The sequence below is a fragment of the Xenopus laevis genome, chromosome 3L, assembly GCF_017654675.1.
Source record: "Xenopus laevis strain J_2021 chromosome 3L, Xenopus_laevis_v10.1, whole genome shotgun sequence".
In the NCBI taxonomy this organism is placed as follows: domain Eukaryota; kingdom Metazoa; phylum Chordata; class Amphibia; order Anura; family Pipidae; genus Xenopus; species Xenopus laevis.
In genome coordinates this window covers 146,653,806-146,671,194 of record NC_054375.1, presented here as the reverse complement: position 1 = coordinate 146,671,194, position 17,389 = coordinate 146,653,806, and the positions used below count along the sequence as shown (strand labels likewise).

At 41.7% G+C, this 17,389-nt stretch overlaps 1 protein-coding gene across 1 annotated transcript in view; it reads left to right on the top strand.

The window, feature by feature from the left end:
* The first annotated feature begins 1,805 nt into the window (after positions 1 to 1,805).
* Positions 1,806 to 17,389, top strand: part of dnmt1.L (DNA methyltransferase 1 L homeolog) — a 42,591-nt gene continuing 27,007 nt past the window's right edge. The window contains 3 exon segments of the mRNA NM_001090552.1: positions 1,806 to 2,117; positions 8,399 to 8,441; positions 9,164 to 9,271. Of these exon segments, the coding sequence (NP_001084021.1) occupies positions 2,068 to 2,117; positions 8,399 to 8,441; positions 9,164 to 9,271 (201 nt within the window). The 5' untranslated portion in view covers positions 1,806 to 2,067.

Here is a 17,389-nt window from a genome sequence, read left to right as displayed (position 1 = left end):
GAAAGTTTTGATGTCCAGTTCAAAACCACACTGGTGGCAACCGTATCTCTTATCTACAGTATATTCTGCCTGATGAGTAAGCCCAATCCTTACAGATATGGGATTTATTATACAGAAATCAGTTATCCAGAAAGCTCGGAAAAATAGCAATGCTCATTTAGAAAAACAGTTTCTTATTTTTGATTGATTTGCTCTTTTTTTGTTAACCTCACTTGATAATTTATTGGCCAGATTAGTGTTCGGTTTTCACAAGGCTAAAAACTGAACAGAAAATGGAGACCCAAACAGGCCTTAGAAAAACCGAACTGTTCGGGTCAAAAGCGTACAGGTGGCAACCCTATCTGCACCCCAGTCGCCCATTCCTTTTTATGCGCATGTAAAGTCTAAAATAGAATGAGGCTAGAAATGCTGTATTTTGTATACTAAATATAAATATGAACTTACTGCACCACAAGCCTAATCAAACAAATAATTTATGCTTTCAAAGTTGGCTACAGGGGGTCACCATCTTGTAACTTTGTTATACATCTTTGCAAGACTAAGACTGTGCACATGCTCAGTGTGGTCTGGGCTGCTTAGGGATCGTCATAAACAAAGCTGCTTGAGTTCTGCATGGCTGGGAAGTAAGGCGGGGGCTCCCCCTGCTGTTCATAAGTATGATTGTTTCCCTGCTCAGCAGTTAGGGACCGTCTGACAATTCCTATCCACAGCAGAAAATGAAGGAAGAATTTCACTGCATACAGCCAGGTTTCTTAATAAAAACTGTACATTTTTTAATTAAAGTATATTGGAGATAGGTTTCTTTTTCATTAAAGAAAGTAAAAATTAAAAATTGGATTTTATTTTTTTGACTTCACATGCCCTTTAAGCACTCTTGCACTTTCCTCAATTTTAGACAATTGTGGGGCAAAAATCTGCTGGCCACCAAAATGTCTAGAGTTTGACCTTTTTTTTTGCAATATTTATTGAAATTGTATGTGTATTAGGGTCTCATGGGACCCCTATACCTCCTGGGCCCCACCTATAGTTACACCCTTGGTGTTGGGGGAATCTGTCCCATTTTGCTTCATGGAAAAATCTGTGAAAAATTGAAAAAGGCATATTTTCACATATTCTTTATTTTTTTAGACTTTTTTTCACTGCACATATTGCGCTATTTTTGGGCTACTGTTGAAGTGCCTCTTGGCTAGTTTTGGCCTGGTTTTGTAGCTGACTTTTGGCTGGTTTTGAAAATCAGACCGGGCAACCGGTTCTCCGGCCTGTGGGGGCTGCTCGGGCCTCCCAGTACAGACCTGCAGGATTTCTAAAGCAACAGAAATCTGGAAAGCCTCACCTTATACATCCATTAGTGCATACTGAACCACTATGAAACTAGGAACCTAAATGATCTAATAAATCACCCTGATGCTACAGAACAGCCAACTACCTCACTTTGCTTTACGGCACACATTTTGGCGCCAGCAGTTGTCAAGGTACCAGAGTGCACATTCTATCAACACTAGCCCAGGAGCTTTACGTCATTACGTTGCTCCACCCTCTTCCACTTTGAACTCCGCTTGGCGTCACCGCCATGTCAGGAAAAATAAGGCGCGCTGGGGCAGCCCAAAACATCCACGCTAGGGGGGGGCGGAGTGAAGCAAAGCAGAATGAATGATCTGCCGTAGACCTCCCCTCTATAATGTGAATACAAACGCCCCGCGCTGTCTCAACGCACCAATCAGCGCTTTCTTCGACTTCTCTCGTTTTGTTTCGCGGGTAAATGCAAAGCGCGGGAGATTGCTGAGGGGGCGGGGTTACGTGACGGCGCCCGGCGGCTCGTTCTTTCCCCATTTGAAAAGGAGAGGCGGCTCCGTCCTGTGGGTCACTGTGTCCTGTTGATTCGCGCTTTCACGCCGGCTTTTCGCTTGCTCCCTCTCTGTACAAACCGTTCTCCTTCCATTGCCACTGTGGTGGCGGGAAAATCCCAGAGCTTCCCGCGTTGTGAGGAACTGAGACATCGCTGCGTGTGCGGGAATTGAACCGCTTCTCTTTGGCCGAGTCTGTTTCACGCCTGTCCCCCCTATAGCCATGCCGGCCCAGTCCACTTCCTTGGCTCTGCCTGCTGATGTCAGGAAACGGTAAGACTAATAATAAACTCTGTGTCTCTGAAGCTTCACTCCCCCCCCTTTAGGTGATTGGAGCAGTCCAACAAGTCTTTCCAATACACCAGGGAATGGAATGATTTCCCAGCATCCCCTGCATGAATTAAAGGTCCCAGAGACCACCGATGTGAACTTTATATTTTGCGAGGGAGGGAAATGTTATCTCCTATGGGTGCCTGTGTGGTAATGGGTGTAAAGTTTGCTACTGGTCTTGTATATGTCTAAAGTGTTGTCAAGGAGCTGCAGTGCTGAACAGTGAATAAAAGTACAATATATAAAGTATACAGGGGGAAGACAAATCACATAATATACACAGAAATCATATCAGGACAAAGAGCTTAAAGGGGAACTATTGTGCAAATGAGAATTTAATCTAAGATTCCTTATACTGAAATAGGAAACTTTCTAAATACAATCAATTTAAATATTCTGCATTGTTTCTGAAATTAAGTTTACATTCCTCTCTCAGCCTCTGTTTCTCCACTCAGCAGTTGGGTACAATATAATAGGGGGGCTCCTTTCCTAGCAGATGTATTAGAGCTCACTCAAATAATTGATTCCAGTACAAACAAAATCTGACAAAATAACTGCCTTTTGCACAAATTCTGCATGTAGAGAGACATGAAGTCTGGTGATTTTAATAGTGAGCTCTAATACATCTAGGAAAAAGGAGCCCCTATTGGATATATTGGATCTAACTGTCCATGAATATCTGACACCCAACTGCTGCATGAAGAGAGAGAGACTACCAACAGGTGCTGAGAGAGGAATAGTGAATATAAACTTGATTATTGGGAAACAATGCAGAATATTTGATTGGATTTAAAAAGTTTCTTTCAGTATGCTGAAGCTTATATTCAATCTTAATTTTCACAATAGCTTCACTTAATTGCTATGTGGGAAGGAGGTAACTGCCCTGTAGAGCTTACAGTCTAAGTGGACGGGAGGCTAACATACCAGTACAAATTGGGAGATGAGAAAGTGCACAGGACTAGGCTAATGTTCTTGTGATCCGAAAAGTAGACAGTTTTTTCTTGAAGACCAAGTGTTGTGAGGATTCCTTATGATGGAATGGCAGAGGTAAGGAGCAGCAAGATAGAAGGGTTTGAGTTGAGCGGTGGACTGTGTGAAGAGAAGTTGGCTCTAAAAGGAGGGGAGAAGGCAACCAGGAAGTACAGTGAAGGGAAGAAATAGTGAAGGGCTTTGAATGTTATTAGAAGGGTTGTATGCTATCGGTACAGGGGCTCTTGTTTATTTCTCGTGCAGCTTTCACTGTGCCATTTATCCAGCCATAGACCCGAGTCTGCTGCCCTCACTGATCTATTCTCTCTCCCAGCAATTGGACTCGTTTGTCTGGGTTCAAGAAAGTGAATGACAAGAGGGCAGACCAGAGGCCTCACTCCTGAGCCCTCGGTTGTCAAACTAGTTGTTTTCAGATAGATCACCAGAAATGACAACTTTTTCCAATTATTTTCTATGTGTTGTCTTCAAGTGTAAGTTGTAGTGAAGTGTAACGTGTTATTTTTTTCACATTCTAAAGCAGCTCTGGGAGGGGGGTCGCCGACCCTGTAAACTGTTCTAAATCGATACATTTCTTATCTGTATCCCTGCTGAGCAGAATCCATGGCTTTTATTAAAGGCAGCTGTTATAAAGGCAGCTGTTAGAATTGATACAATCACTCTCAGGGTAACACACTGAAAGCCAAGCGTTATTGGAAAGCCTTGATTCCCTCTGTCCATCAAACCACCACTGGAATTGATTCAATCATAAGATATGGAAATCAAGGGCAAATGGCAGAATACCTGCGAATCAGTGCTTTATTGTGCGTCCCCACGACATGTTTCGGGCAGCAAGGGAACATGTTGTGTGGACGCACAAAGCACTGATTAACGGGTATTCTGCTGTTTGCCCTTTATTTCCATATCTTATGATTGAATTGATACAATAGTTGCTAATACTCCAGCAATGATGCTGAGAAATGTATCAACTAAATGTTGCAAAATTGTAACCGTTCAGCGTCTGCACCTGAATTACTGAGCTGCCAGACCAGAGACCGGGACTTTAACTTAGATTTTGGTAAAACAGAAAAAAAAAATAGAAAGTAATTGAAAAAGGTCTTTATTTTTGGGGAACAATCTGAAAAAAAAACTGAACTGAAAGTGTTTGCAAGGCGAACAACCCCTTTAATGAGAGTGACTCCCAATCAGGTCTGGACTGAGAATTAAAATAGGCCCTGGTGTTTTAGGTACACAGAGGCCCAAACAGCCCCCACCAGTCTACTAAATAGTGACTTTCTATGGCCCCTTATAGCAGCCCCTCTGGCATTTGCCAGAACTTGAAGATTACACAAGTTCAGTTTAAGGGGTGAAAGGCTATGGCACTAGCCTAGCCAAACGCCAGCAATTAATCCAAATGTAGAAAAAACGCCAAACCTTAGTATGCTGCAACAGGGGTGATCCCAATTTATTCTATAGTGCTACCAGACACTGCAGTTACAATCAATTCTACCTCCACAGCTGCAGAGAAGGATGAAGTCCTACATTGTACAAGTGAGCTAGAGATGTCCTTCTCTGTATCGTAGTCAGTGAGTAATTAATAGCTAAAAACATATGTATGTCTGTTGCAGTATTTGTGACTAATGTATTTTTGCATATAGGTTTTAGGTACAATATCTTTTGATAGACCTTGTTACGAGTTTTCTACTTTTCTAATATTGTATAAATTTATATAAATTATAATGCACAAAATGGAAGAACTCACCATGAACTTTTTATATGGATATTTATTGCAAAAAGTTGACTTTTTTTTATTGCTAGTTGTTGGATATTTCTGGATCAGTATAACTGTTCACCAATAGAGGTCACTTTTGTTTCCTATAAAAGCTGCATAGCAGCGTAATTTCACTATCACTGAGGATGGGACAGGTGTTCCCGAGACGTTTGATTGTAACTGCAGTGTCTGGTAGCACTATAGAATAAATTGGGATCACCCCTGTTGCAGCATTCTAAGGTATTGGCGTTTTTTCTACATGAGAACTTAAAGATTACCAGTCTGGGCCTGCTCTCAATGTGTGCATGAGGCTACCTGTTCTGCAAGCTGAGATATGGCACAGTGAAAGGCCCATGTAGGATAAGCCAATTGCTGGATGATGTTCTAATATGTACACTGTTGCAGGTCTGGACTGAGAATCAAAATAGGCCCAGGTATTTTAGGTATACAGAGGCCCAACCCCTGTGCCCACCTACTAAGTATTGGGTCTATGGCATCTTAAAGCAGCTGCTCTGGCATTTCTAAGAACCCACAGATTGCCAGTCTGGGCCTGCAATGTACTAGTAACCAGGTATGGCTGTTGGAATGTTGCGTTTGGCGTTGGGCCGGTTACCCCGGGATATCTGCAAAGTGGCTCTGTTTTCAACAGAAAGTTACCTGCAGGAGAGTTGCGAGTACCTGGCTGTTGGCAGGATTTCATCTTACTGGCCTGGCGGGTAAAAATTATGGTTGTTCCCAATAAAAAGTTAAATCCAACTCTCCTGCACTGACTTCTCTCAGTTTGCTTCTCAGGTTGGCCTAAAGTTTAATGTTGGGTGGGTAGGTTCCTGGAGCAGAGACAGGTCACTCGATTGCAGGCCAGTGGGTTCAGGTTGGTTTCTGAGTTGGCGAGTCCAGTTTGGGCACAAGTCTGCCCAACTGGATTTGTGCAGGAAGCTTAACTGATGGTACTATTGTTAACAGGTCCTGGGCAAACTTTGTACCTTATTATATGACCTGGGCAGTGAGGGGACTGGCTGATGGCAAAGAAGGATCTAGGACATTTTTATTTATTTATCTTTTTCTGTGCACAAAGGGCCCAACAAAGTAAGCTGGTTGCAATTAATAGCAACTTATTGGCATATCATTAGATGCCTGTATAGAGCATATAAAAATCCAAGCATGTTGATTGCACGTGGAGATGCATTAACTGGCCGCCTATAATCTGTGTATCATAATATAGCCAATGAGATCTTTATCCACCTGAAGTGATTTGGGCGCAGAGACCCTCTCGCTTATGTGAGGAAGTCTCCCAAGTCATTGGTGAAATAGTGCTGTGATATTGCTACAAACAATGTAATTGAGGAGCAGTCAACTTAATGATACTATGGGCTTTGTGAAGAGGTGGTCAGGCTTCAGAAAATATCTAGTCAATCGTTTGTTTTAGAGGAGCACAGCACTGTGCATCGGTATGATGTTATATACTGACATGACACTCCTCGAAGTATGAATTGCTTTACAGAATCTTCATTGGTGTACTTTTATCTACACTTCTTCTTCTTTCAGACTAATATAGCTTTGTTTAGGACGGAAGTAATGGAAAAGGTATTGAAACTAAAAAAAATATCAATAGTGGAAGGACAAATTCTTTATGCAGTTTATAACATGTAAAACTACACACAGGGCCCTCTGGAAGTCTGTGGAACTTGCATTTTGCTCAATAAGTTTTTGGAAGTACTGCCATCTGAAGTCTAGGCCTTGTCCAAAGGAAGGCAGTACAAACATGGCTTTATATATTTTGTGGTCAAAAATAGTAGTTTTAAGATTTGCAGGTGTATGGGGTTTAGTAGACTTAGCGGGTTTTTTCTTGATCCAAAAACTCAAAAAATTTTCGTTGGTATAAAATCCGAATTTTAGGATTTATTATACCCTGTGGGTAGAAAGTCAGAATCAGAAAACAATGCATCTCAGACCTGTCAAGGTTGTATATAAGTCAATGGGAGACGTCCTGGAGAGATTCTGAACTGGTTTCGTGCAGAATATTTTCATACAACTCATTTTTTTTTTCACGCATTACAATTTTTTGGCAACTTGTATTGAGAAATAATCCATACGGGTTTGGTTGAAGTAGATTAGATATCAGAAAAGAGTGAGATTTTTGGATTTTGATAAATAACCCCCTACATTTTCTAATGTTTCATTAATTATTTTTTATGCATTATTATATAGCATTAGCATGATTGTATGATGCAAGTTCATTTATGGGTTGCTTTACAGATAACTATAATGTAACTGAAAGGTAGATCCTACTTAACTGAAACATCTTTGCACTGAGGTGACCGGACAGTGGGCATGGTCAAACATAGAAATGTTTTTGGTACAGGTATGGGATCCATTATCTCCCATAGACTCTGTTTTATACAAATAATCCAAATTTCTAAAAATGATTCCCCTTTCTGTTTAATAATAAAACAGTAGCTTGTACTTGATCCCAGCTAAGATATAATTAATCCTTATTGGAAGCAAAACCAGCCTATTGGGTTTATTTAATGTTTATATGATTTTCTAGTAGACTTAAGGTACGATAGATCCGTTGTCTGGTAAACCACAGGTCTCTAGCATTCTGGATAACTGGTCTCATACCTGTACTGACCACTTATTTATTCAGTCCTCTTGCTCATCTCTATTTTGGCATATCCTTTTTACTTGTACCCTGGCATAGCCACTTTCTTGCCAGTCAATAAAATCAGGATAGATTGTGGTACTTTGCATGACCTAAGTTTAAAGGGATACTATCATGGGGAGAAAAAAAAACAATGTTCAAAATGAATCAGTTAATAGTGCTGTTCCAGCAGAATTCTGTGCTGAAATCCATTTCTCAGAGCAAACAGATTTTTTTTTTTATATTCAATTTTAAAATATGTCATGGGGCTAGACATTTTGTCAATTTCCCAGCTGCCCCAAGTCATGTGACTTGTGCCTGCACTTTAGGAGAGAAATGCTTTCTGGCAGGCTGCTGTTTTTCCTTCTCAATGTAACTGAATGTGTCTCAGTGAGACATGGGTTTTTACTATTGAGTGTTGGTCTTAGATCTACCAGACAGCTGTTATCTTGTGTTAGGGAGCTGCTATCTGGTTACCTTCCCATTGTTCTTTTGTTTGGCTGTTGGGGGGGGGGGGGGGGGTGGAGAAAGGGAGTGGGGAGATATTACTCTAACTTGCAGTAAAGAGTGATTGAAGTTTATCAGAGCACAAGTCACATGACATGGGGCAGCTGGGAAATTGACAATATGTCTAGCCCCATGTCAGATTTCAAAACTGAATATAAAAAAATCTGTTTGCTCTTTTGAGAAATGGATTTCAGTGCAGAATTCTGCTGGAGCAGCACTATTAACTGATTCATTTTGAGAATTTTCTTCCCATGACAGTATCCCTTTAAGCAGTATATGAAATTCCCTTTGTAGTCTTGTGTATTAAACAAATTCTCCAATGATTTTTCTGTTTTTTAGGCTAAAGGATTTGGAGAGGGATCAGGATGGAATGACTGAGAAGGTAATCTTTATTTTTACTGGCTTTTAACAGAATAAAAACAGACTTGCATTCTAAAAACTGATGTACTACGCTGATACAATGTACCTACTTGGAATGTGATGAGTGATGGGCCAATCTGACCCTTTTCACTTTGCCAAAAATTCGCTGCAGAAAACAGTCAGGTTTAAGATCTTCAAGTAATAATTACTTTACTAAAGCAGAACTATCCGCAAAAAAAGATCCAACGTGACCGATATAACTTTTAATGTAGATTAATACTTTGAAGAGAATTTTGTTGCCAGTATCACTTTTGATCAGTTTTGAGCTAATCTGTTTGGTGTTTAGGCTCTTATTAAGGCTGTAGTGAAGCACCTTTAAAAGAACAGTAACACCAAAAAATGAAAGTAACAAATATCATGCACTGGTAAAACTGACGTGTTTGCTTCAGAAACACTACTATAGTTTATATAAATAAAAGCTGCTGTGTAGCAATGGCAGAAATTGGGGGGGGGGGGGGGGTAAAAAAGGCTATGGCACAGCTTAAATAGTGGATAACCAATAACACCATTATGTTCTACAGAGAGAACATTGGTATGAACCATCCTTTTTACCTGCCAGGCCGGTAGAATACCAGCCAGGTGGCAGTCCTAACTGTTCCGTTTAACCGATCGCTGCTGCAGTCCCTAATGGGTTATAATTGTTCACTTTGACTTGTGTTCCAATGCTTTTCTATACACTTGTAGGAACATGTACAGCAGAAACTGAGTTTGGTGCTTGGCTTCCTTGAAGCAGATGCTAGAAACAAACTGAATGATCTCGAGAGCAAGTTGAGCAGTGAAGAACTGTCTGAGGTACAACACTTGTTACAAGACTTATCTTGAATGTAACTTTTTTTTTTTTGCTGTACAACTAAATGTAAAACCTCATGGCTATTCCTTGTATTGCCTGGTGCATGTTGTATAGTAATACTGATACTTTTACCATTATTTTGCTTTAATCCGTGTGAACCGAATCACCAACTCTTTTGCTCAGTGATTCTACTTTGCTTCTGTTTCTTTTGTTTGCTCTACAAAGCAGTCCTTCTTTAAAGGGGTTGTTTACCTTAATTCTACTTCGTTATTCTGAGAATTTGCTATTTGTTTTCATTTCTGGATTTTGGGTGCTTTTAGCTTTTTATTCAGCAGCTATAGCTATTTCAGCAGTCTGATTGCTACAGTCCAAATGACCCTAGTAACCATGCATTGATTTGAAGAAGAGACTGGAATATGTATAGGAGAGGCGTGAAGTAGAAGGCATATGATTAAGTTATAAAAAAAAAAAATGCAGACCAACTAAAAAATTGCTTAGAATTAGCCATCCTATAGCATACTAAAGGTTAACTCAAAGGTAAACTATACCTTTAAAAGTTCCGCATTGATACATTTCGCAGCAGTATCTGTGGGATGTTTGCAAATATTGTATCGGTTCTAACAGCTGCCTTATAATGAAACTCTGGGATTCTGCTCCGCAGGGACAATGTATCCATTTAGAACAGGTAAGAGTCGGTGACACCCCCTCCCACAGCTGCTTTAGAAGGTGAAATGTATTCAGAAAAACTGCCACATTATTAGAAAAACTGTCACAAATAGCAAATCAAGTCATTGCAAAAAGTCTTATTTCTGGTTAACAATTAACCTGGAAAGTGTTTGAAGGTGAATAGCCCCTTTTAAGGCTAAATCCAGATGTGTGTGTAAATGGCCTTATTTGCTCTATGATCCTGTGCCTACATGCATGGTGCAGATTTGGATTTAGGGGCTTAAATGTATTTTCTGCCTTAGTTTTAACTAAGTTTAGTTTGGCTACACTGTTTTTAAAAGGGTATGTAACACTTTAAAATAAGAATGTAATGTTTTGCAATGTGAATATGGATTAAACACAACAGCGCCACCTGCTGGTCCATTTCCCACCAGTCTGACCACCAAGTAGTCGAAGTTGTTGGTCGAAAGAGGCTGCTCTTCTGTTTAGGGAAAACCTTTATAAACCTACACTTTTTTTCACAGAAGACAACCGGAGCAGCCTATTGCTTCCCCCTGACAACTTCCTTGACTGCTTGGTGGTCAGGAACTGATCAGGTGGGGCTGTTGTATCCATTAAATTATATTAACAGTACATGTATCCCTTGATATCTTGGAATTAAAAAATAATGTAAATTACAAAAGGGCTTGTAGTGGCACTAATCTTACATTCACTTATTTGAAGTTTACTTTTATTTTAGTTTTATCCAGAGAACAGATACCTTGTAAATAACTTTAAAAACCACTGAAATTTTATTCAATTGGATGATTGATTACTCATTATAAAACACCTGTTTTAGGCAGAGCTCTACCAGCTTTTTAAAGCTGCACAGTAACTCTGTACTGGCTTAAAGGGGACACGTCACCCAAAAAAATTATTTGTAATCCTATTTGATGACATCAGTCAAGCAAAATGAATTTTAATCACACTATATACATTGACTCTTGTTTCCTCCAGTCTGGAATTCATAATTACAGCAGGCAGGAGCCATTTTGTGGACACTTGTTAAGACAAGCCCTGCATCATCTCCGAATCTTGTTTGTCCACCAGAATGAGGGACCCAATGTCCATGCCCTGGCTACACAATTAAAACAGTGAAGAGAATGGGGAGAAGAGCTATTTCTAGGAAGTGTTGAATGGAAAGTAATTGTCTGCCCTGCCTTTATGCCCAGGGTATAGAGGGGCAGACAATATTTGATTGACAGCTGAGATGTTTACATGAGCTTACAACTGTTGTGAATAGTAGAAAATAGAAATTGGATTTCATGTTTAATTTGAAAAGGACTTATTATACAGATTTTTCCCATAGTCACCCATGCCAGCATTCACCAATGGGTTAATTCCCCTGCTGGCCAGCGGACAGGACCTCCCACCAATAGTTCAAAGTTCTCCTTCCTCCCTTACCCTCTTGTCTTTTGTCCTGTCCGGGCCAGGGAAGGATCTATTTTTTAAAGATTAAAGAAGATACTAATAGGAGGATGAGAATCGGTGCTGTGAAGCCTAGAAGCTCCCCTTGTAGGGGTCAGCAGGGGCTAACTTACGTAATCAGGGCTCTCCTCCCGTGTTGCGGGTCAGGGAGTTCTGGGCAGCATGGCAGCGACACTGTGGCTCTTGGCGTATCCTCCCGCATGGCGGGTTAGGTGAGTGCCAGAAACGCTGGGGGAAAGAAGCCGGCACGAAGGAGAGGTAAGCCGTGTGTGCGCATTAGCGCTGAGACGAAGGGCGGATGTGACGTCAACAGAGGAAGTGGCCGGCCGGCCATCTTGGTTGAGGGCATTGGCGTCCCTCGTGAGTGAGCGCGACTGGAACCGGAAGTGCGGCTTCTTGCCTGAGGGCAGCGTTTTGACCCGCGTGAGCCTATGTGATAACAGGGGGCAGACAGGAAGATAATAATTGTTTTATACAGAGTGCTGCCCCTTGATTTAAACAGCAAACACTTCCTGTGGGTGCCATTTGCTTCTCAGAATCCTGAGTTTTCAAGGCATCGATACAGGTAGGGTGTGTGTGTGAGTTTCAGCTGTTGATTCCTTGTGATATATACAAGAAGAATAAGCTGATGTCATTGTCTGCTCTCTTATTAGTTCACCAATGGAACCTGGTATGACGGGAAAAGCCTCTCACCCCAAAGGGAAAAGGTGAGGTGGATGAGAGAGAGACTATTGCAAGCAGGGGGCGCAGGTAATAACAATGTGTTATTTTGTTTTATGCAGCCTTCCTGCCGCAGACGCTAAAGACAAGTCTCCAGAAAAATCAACAGCCTCTGCAGAAAAACAACAGGAGCCTGGAACCTCTCTATTATTACAGGAAAATCAGTTATTTGCAGAATCCTTGGCCTCAGTAATTAAACAGGCAGTCATACAAGGATTTCAGGAGGTATCAAGTTCTAAGAAGAGGACAAGACACTCTCATGGAAGACAAGGGGAGCCTTTGTCTGATATTTCAGAAGGAGATTTGTCAGATGACTCGGATGTGCTGTCTCAAGCAGGGTCGGAAGAGGGAGAAATTGAGTCAGAGGAAGAATCCTCTTTCGATTTAGCAGTAATTGATCCGTTAATTAAGGCAGTTAGGCAAACCCTAACCTTTCCTACAGAATCAGCGAGAGTATCAGCAGCGGATAAATTATTTCCCTCTTCGAAAAAGCGATGTGTGTTTTCCGGTGCACTCATCTAAAGGAAATTATCCAGACGGAATGGAAAAAGACAGAGAAAGGGCTCAGACAGCAGGGAAGTTCAGAAAAAAGTATCCCTTTGATGAGCAGGACTCAAAGGCCTGGGAGTCTCCACCAAAGGTCGATGCGGCTGTGGTTAGGTTGGCTAAAAAGACCACCTTACCGGTAGATGATGCGACAGTCTTTAAAGAACCAATGGAGAAAAAGAGAGAATTTAATTTAAGAAAAGCCTTTGGATCAGCAGGAGCAGCCTGTAAGCCAGCTGTGGCTTTAACATCTGTATCTAGAGCCTTGAAAGTGTGGCTGTCTGAGCTAGGAGAAGCTATATCATCGAATGTAAAAAGACCTAAACTGCTGGAGATGTTAGCAGACTGCAGAATGGCAACGGAGTTTATTTCGGAAGCTTCAATTGATTTAGTGCATTTTTCAGCTAGATCTATGGCGCTATCCGTAGCAGCCAGGAGGGCAATATGGCTAAAATCTTGGGCAGCAGATACGGCATCGAAAGTAAACCTTTGTCAGTTACCTTTTGAAGGAGAGATGTTGTTCGGAGAAAAACTGGATGCTATCATTAAGAAGGTGTCGGGAGGTAAAAGTGTATTTTTACCTCAAGAAAACCAAGCCAAGAAACCCCGCTTTGAGTCAAGCTATAACAAGCCGAAAGATAAGTCTTTTAGGGCCTCCAGACAGTGTAAGCCCGGGAGAGAATATTCCAGGCAATCTTCCTGGAGAGCAGGTCGGCCAAGTTCCAGAGGCACATTAAAGAGACCTGGGTTTTTTTCCACCACCCCTTCCACTTCAAATCAACAATGATGGTGGCAAGGCCCAGATCATGGTGGGGGGCAGACTAGCCGAATTTTCTCATGTCTGGGCCACGACTATTCAGGACGTATGGGTACAGAAAGTGGTTCAGTCAGGATTTCTACTAGAATTCAAATCCGTACCCAGAAACAATTTTTTCATACAATCCGTCGTCAGGGCGACCGAATTGGACAGGAAGATGGCTCAGGATTATTTGAACCAACTGTTCGAGTCAGGGGCAATAGAAATCGTCCCTCCTCTGGAAAGAGGCACAGGATTTTATTCAAAACTGTTCCTGGTAAAGAAAGCTTCGGGAGCGTTCAGACCAGTGTTGGACATGAGAAAGCTGAACAGATTTCTACAAGCAAAAAAATTCAAGATGGAATCATTGACGTCCATCATGCAAGCCGTCTCAGTGGGGGATTGGCTAACGAGTATAGATTTGAAAGACGCTTACTTTCATATACCAATTGCAGAGGTGCACAGAAAATACCTGATTCGCATTGGAAGACATGCATGTGCAATTCAGATGTCTACCTTTTGGCCTAGCACAGTCTCCAAGAGTGTTCACAAAGGTTCTTGTTACACTCATTGCGGAATTAAGAAAAAAGGGAGTATCAGTGTACCATTATTTGGACGATATTCTGGTAGTGGCAAGTTCAAGGACAGAGGCCGAAGTTCATACTATCAAGGTAAAAGAGTTTATGCTGAACCATGGATGGGTAGTGAATCAAGAAAAAAGCAATTTACTTCCCACCCAGTCTCTTCAATACTTGGGAGCCCTCTTCCAGACAGAACAGAACATGGTCAGCTTACCTCTAGACAGACAGCGCAAGGTGAGCGAGTTAATAATGGAATTCAAAAGGAAAAGGACAGTCTCTGTGCAACATTGCCTGAAGGTAATAGGATCTATGGCGGCGACAATTCAAATTGTGAGGTGGGCAAGGTGGCATTTAAGGCCCTTGCAGGTTTTTCTTATAAGAAAGGTAAAGCAGCCTCACTTACATTTGCAAGAAAGAGTGGTGGTTCCACTAGAGGTCAAAGAAACTCTGTCCTGGTGGTGCAAGCAGGAAAATTTAGCAAGAGGAATGCCGCTAGAAGATCCACAGTGGGTGGTAGTGACCACCGATGCGTCAAATGTGGGGTGGGGAGCCCACATAGGCGAAACGTTTATTCAAGGCACTTGGAGGGCAGAGAATGTGTCCTCAAATATTCTCGAATTAAGAGCAATAAGAAAGGCTCTTCGAAATCTTCTCTCACCTGCTAAAAGACAAACAGGTGAAAGTAAGAACAGACAATACTACGGCAGTCGCTTATATTGCGAAGCAAGGAGGCACCAGGAGCAGAACGTTATTGGAAGAGGTAAAGCCACTATTTCAGTGGGCAGAAAAGTGGCTGGAAGGGTTAACCGCCATTCACCTTCCAGGAAAAGAAAATTGGAAAGCGGACTTCCTCAGCCGGTCAATAATAGATCCGGGAGAGTGGAGCTTACACATAGACATTTTCGAAGAAATTGCAAAGAAGTGGGGACATCCGGACATAGATGTCATGGCAACCCTACAGAACAGAAAATGTCTTCGGTTCTTCTCAAGGTTCCCCTGCAGGGATGCAGAGGCAGTAGATGGCCTAAGTCAGAGTTGGTCAAAAGATTTAATTTGTCTTTCCTCCATTTCCCCTAATTTGGAGAGTATTAAAAAAGATAAGATTGGACATGGCAGAGGCCATCGCGATAATACCCTTCTGGCCCAGGAGGCCGTGGTTCCCGCTGCTCCAGAAGCTAGCCATAGGAAAGCCGATAACAATTCAGAAGTTCCCAGGCTGGCTGTCGCAGGATTCCATACAATTTCAGGAGTACAATCATCTGTCTTTGATGGCCTAGTACTTCTCAACAGTATTACAAAGTATGGGACAAATTTGTATCATTTGTTGTGGAGAAGGAGAAGGATCCATTGTCTCCATCATCTACGGTTGTGTTAGAATTTCTGTTCTCTGGATATGAGAGGAAATTACATTATAACACATTAAAAGGTCAGGTGTCGGCAATTTCAGCCCTAACTGGGAAAACATGGGCAGAAGATCCTTTGGTTAAGAGATTCTTCAATGCTTTGAGAGTAAGACCTATGAAAAGGGATTGTCGTCCACCACGGGAATTGCCTTTGGTATTAAAGGTTCTCACTGAGTCTCCATTCGAACCATTGGAGGAAACATCATTGTGGAACATGACATTGAAGGTGGTACTCTTAGTGGCAGTAACTTCGGCTTGCAGAGTAGGAGAGTTATCAGCCTTGGCTGCATCGGAGCCACACACAGTAATTTTCGAAGACAAGGTGGTGTTAAAACCTGCTTTCGGATTTCTGCCTAAAGTAATTTTGAAATTCCATATGGATCTGGAAGTTCTTACCTTTTTTTCCAGATCCACAGTCTGCGCAAGAATCAGTGTGGCACACACTAGATTTGGTGAGAGCTATAAAGATTTATTTGAAAAGAACAGAACTGTGGAGGAAATCTGATCGATTATTCATAGTTCCTAATGGAGCAAGGAAAGGACAAGCGCCAACAAAGAGAACAATTAGTTCCTGGATTGTGGCAGCTATAGCAAAAGCGTATAATGTGGCAGGAAGGAGTGTTCCTAAAGGGTTGAAGGCCCACTCTACCAGGGCATTGGCCAGTTCCTGGGCGGCACAAGCCAGAGGGTCGCCAGAGAACATCTGCAAATCAGCAAGATGGTCGTCCTTTAATACTTTTGTGAAGCATTACAGATTGGACGTGTTGTCCTCTCAAGAAGCTAAATTTGGGAGAAAAGTGTTGCAATCTGTAGTTTTTTCTGATGATTAAAAGTTTTCTGTTAAACGCATATTGTTTCCCGCCCTCTGTTTTAAGCTTGGGGATTTCCCATTGGTGAATGCTGGCATGGGTGACTATGGGAAAACAGGAAATTGTTTATACATACCGTAATTTCTGTTTCCTGGTCACTTCCATGACAGCATTCACCGGGGAGTTTCCCACCCTGTATGGGGACAGCTTTATACTAAGACAAGAGGGTAAGGGAGGAAGGAGAACTTTGAACTATTGGTGGGAGGTCCTGTCCGCTGGCCAGCAGGGGAATTAACCCATTGGTGAATGCTGTCATGGAAGTGACCAGGAAACAGAAATTACGGTATGTATAAACAATTTCCTGTTTTGTCTCTGGGTGACAGGTCTGCTTTAAAGGGGTTGTTCATCATTGGATTAACTTTTAGTATGTAGGGAGTGATAATGGGGGCAGTGACCCCATTTGAATGCAGGAAAGAATCAGAAGGCAAAGGTTCAAATTTCTTTTTTTTTTTTTTTAGAATTTGCTATTCTATAAAAAAAAATGCTAAAAATTAACTTAAAGGGATCCTGTCATCAGAAAACATGTTTTTTTTCCAAAGGCATCAGTTAATAGTGCTACTCCAGCAGACTTCTGCACTGAAATCCATTTCTCAAAAGAGCAAACAGATTTTTTTATATTCAATTTTGAAATCTGACATGGGCTAGACATTTTGTCAATTTCCCAGCTGCCCCATGTCATGTGACTTGTGCTCTGGTAAACTTCAATTACTCTTTACTGCTGTACTGCAAATTGGAGTGATATCACCCCTTCCCCCCCCCCCCCAGCAGCCTAACAACACAACAATGGGAATGTAACCAGATAGCAGCTCCCTAACACAAGATAACTGCTGCCTGGTAGATCTGAGAACAACACTCAATAGTAAAAACCCATGTCCCACTGAGACACATTCAGTTACATTGAGAAGGAAAAACAGCAGCCTGCCAGAAAGAATTTCTCTCCTAAAGTGCAGGCACATGACCAGGGGCAGCTGGGAAATTGACAATATGTCTAGCCCCATGTCAGATTTCAAAATTGAATATAAAAAAAATCTGTTTGCTCTTTTGAGAAATGGATTTCAGTGCAGAATCCTGC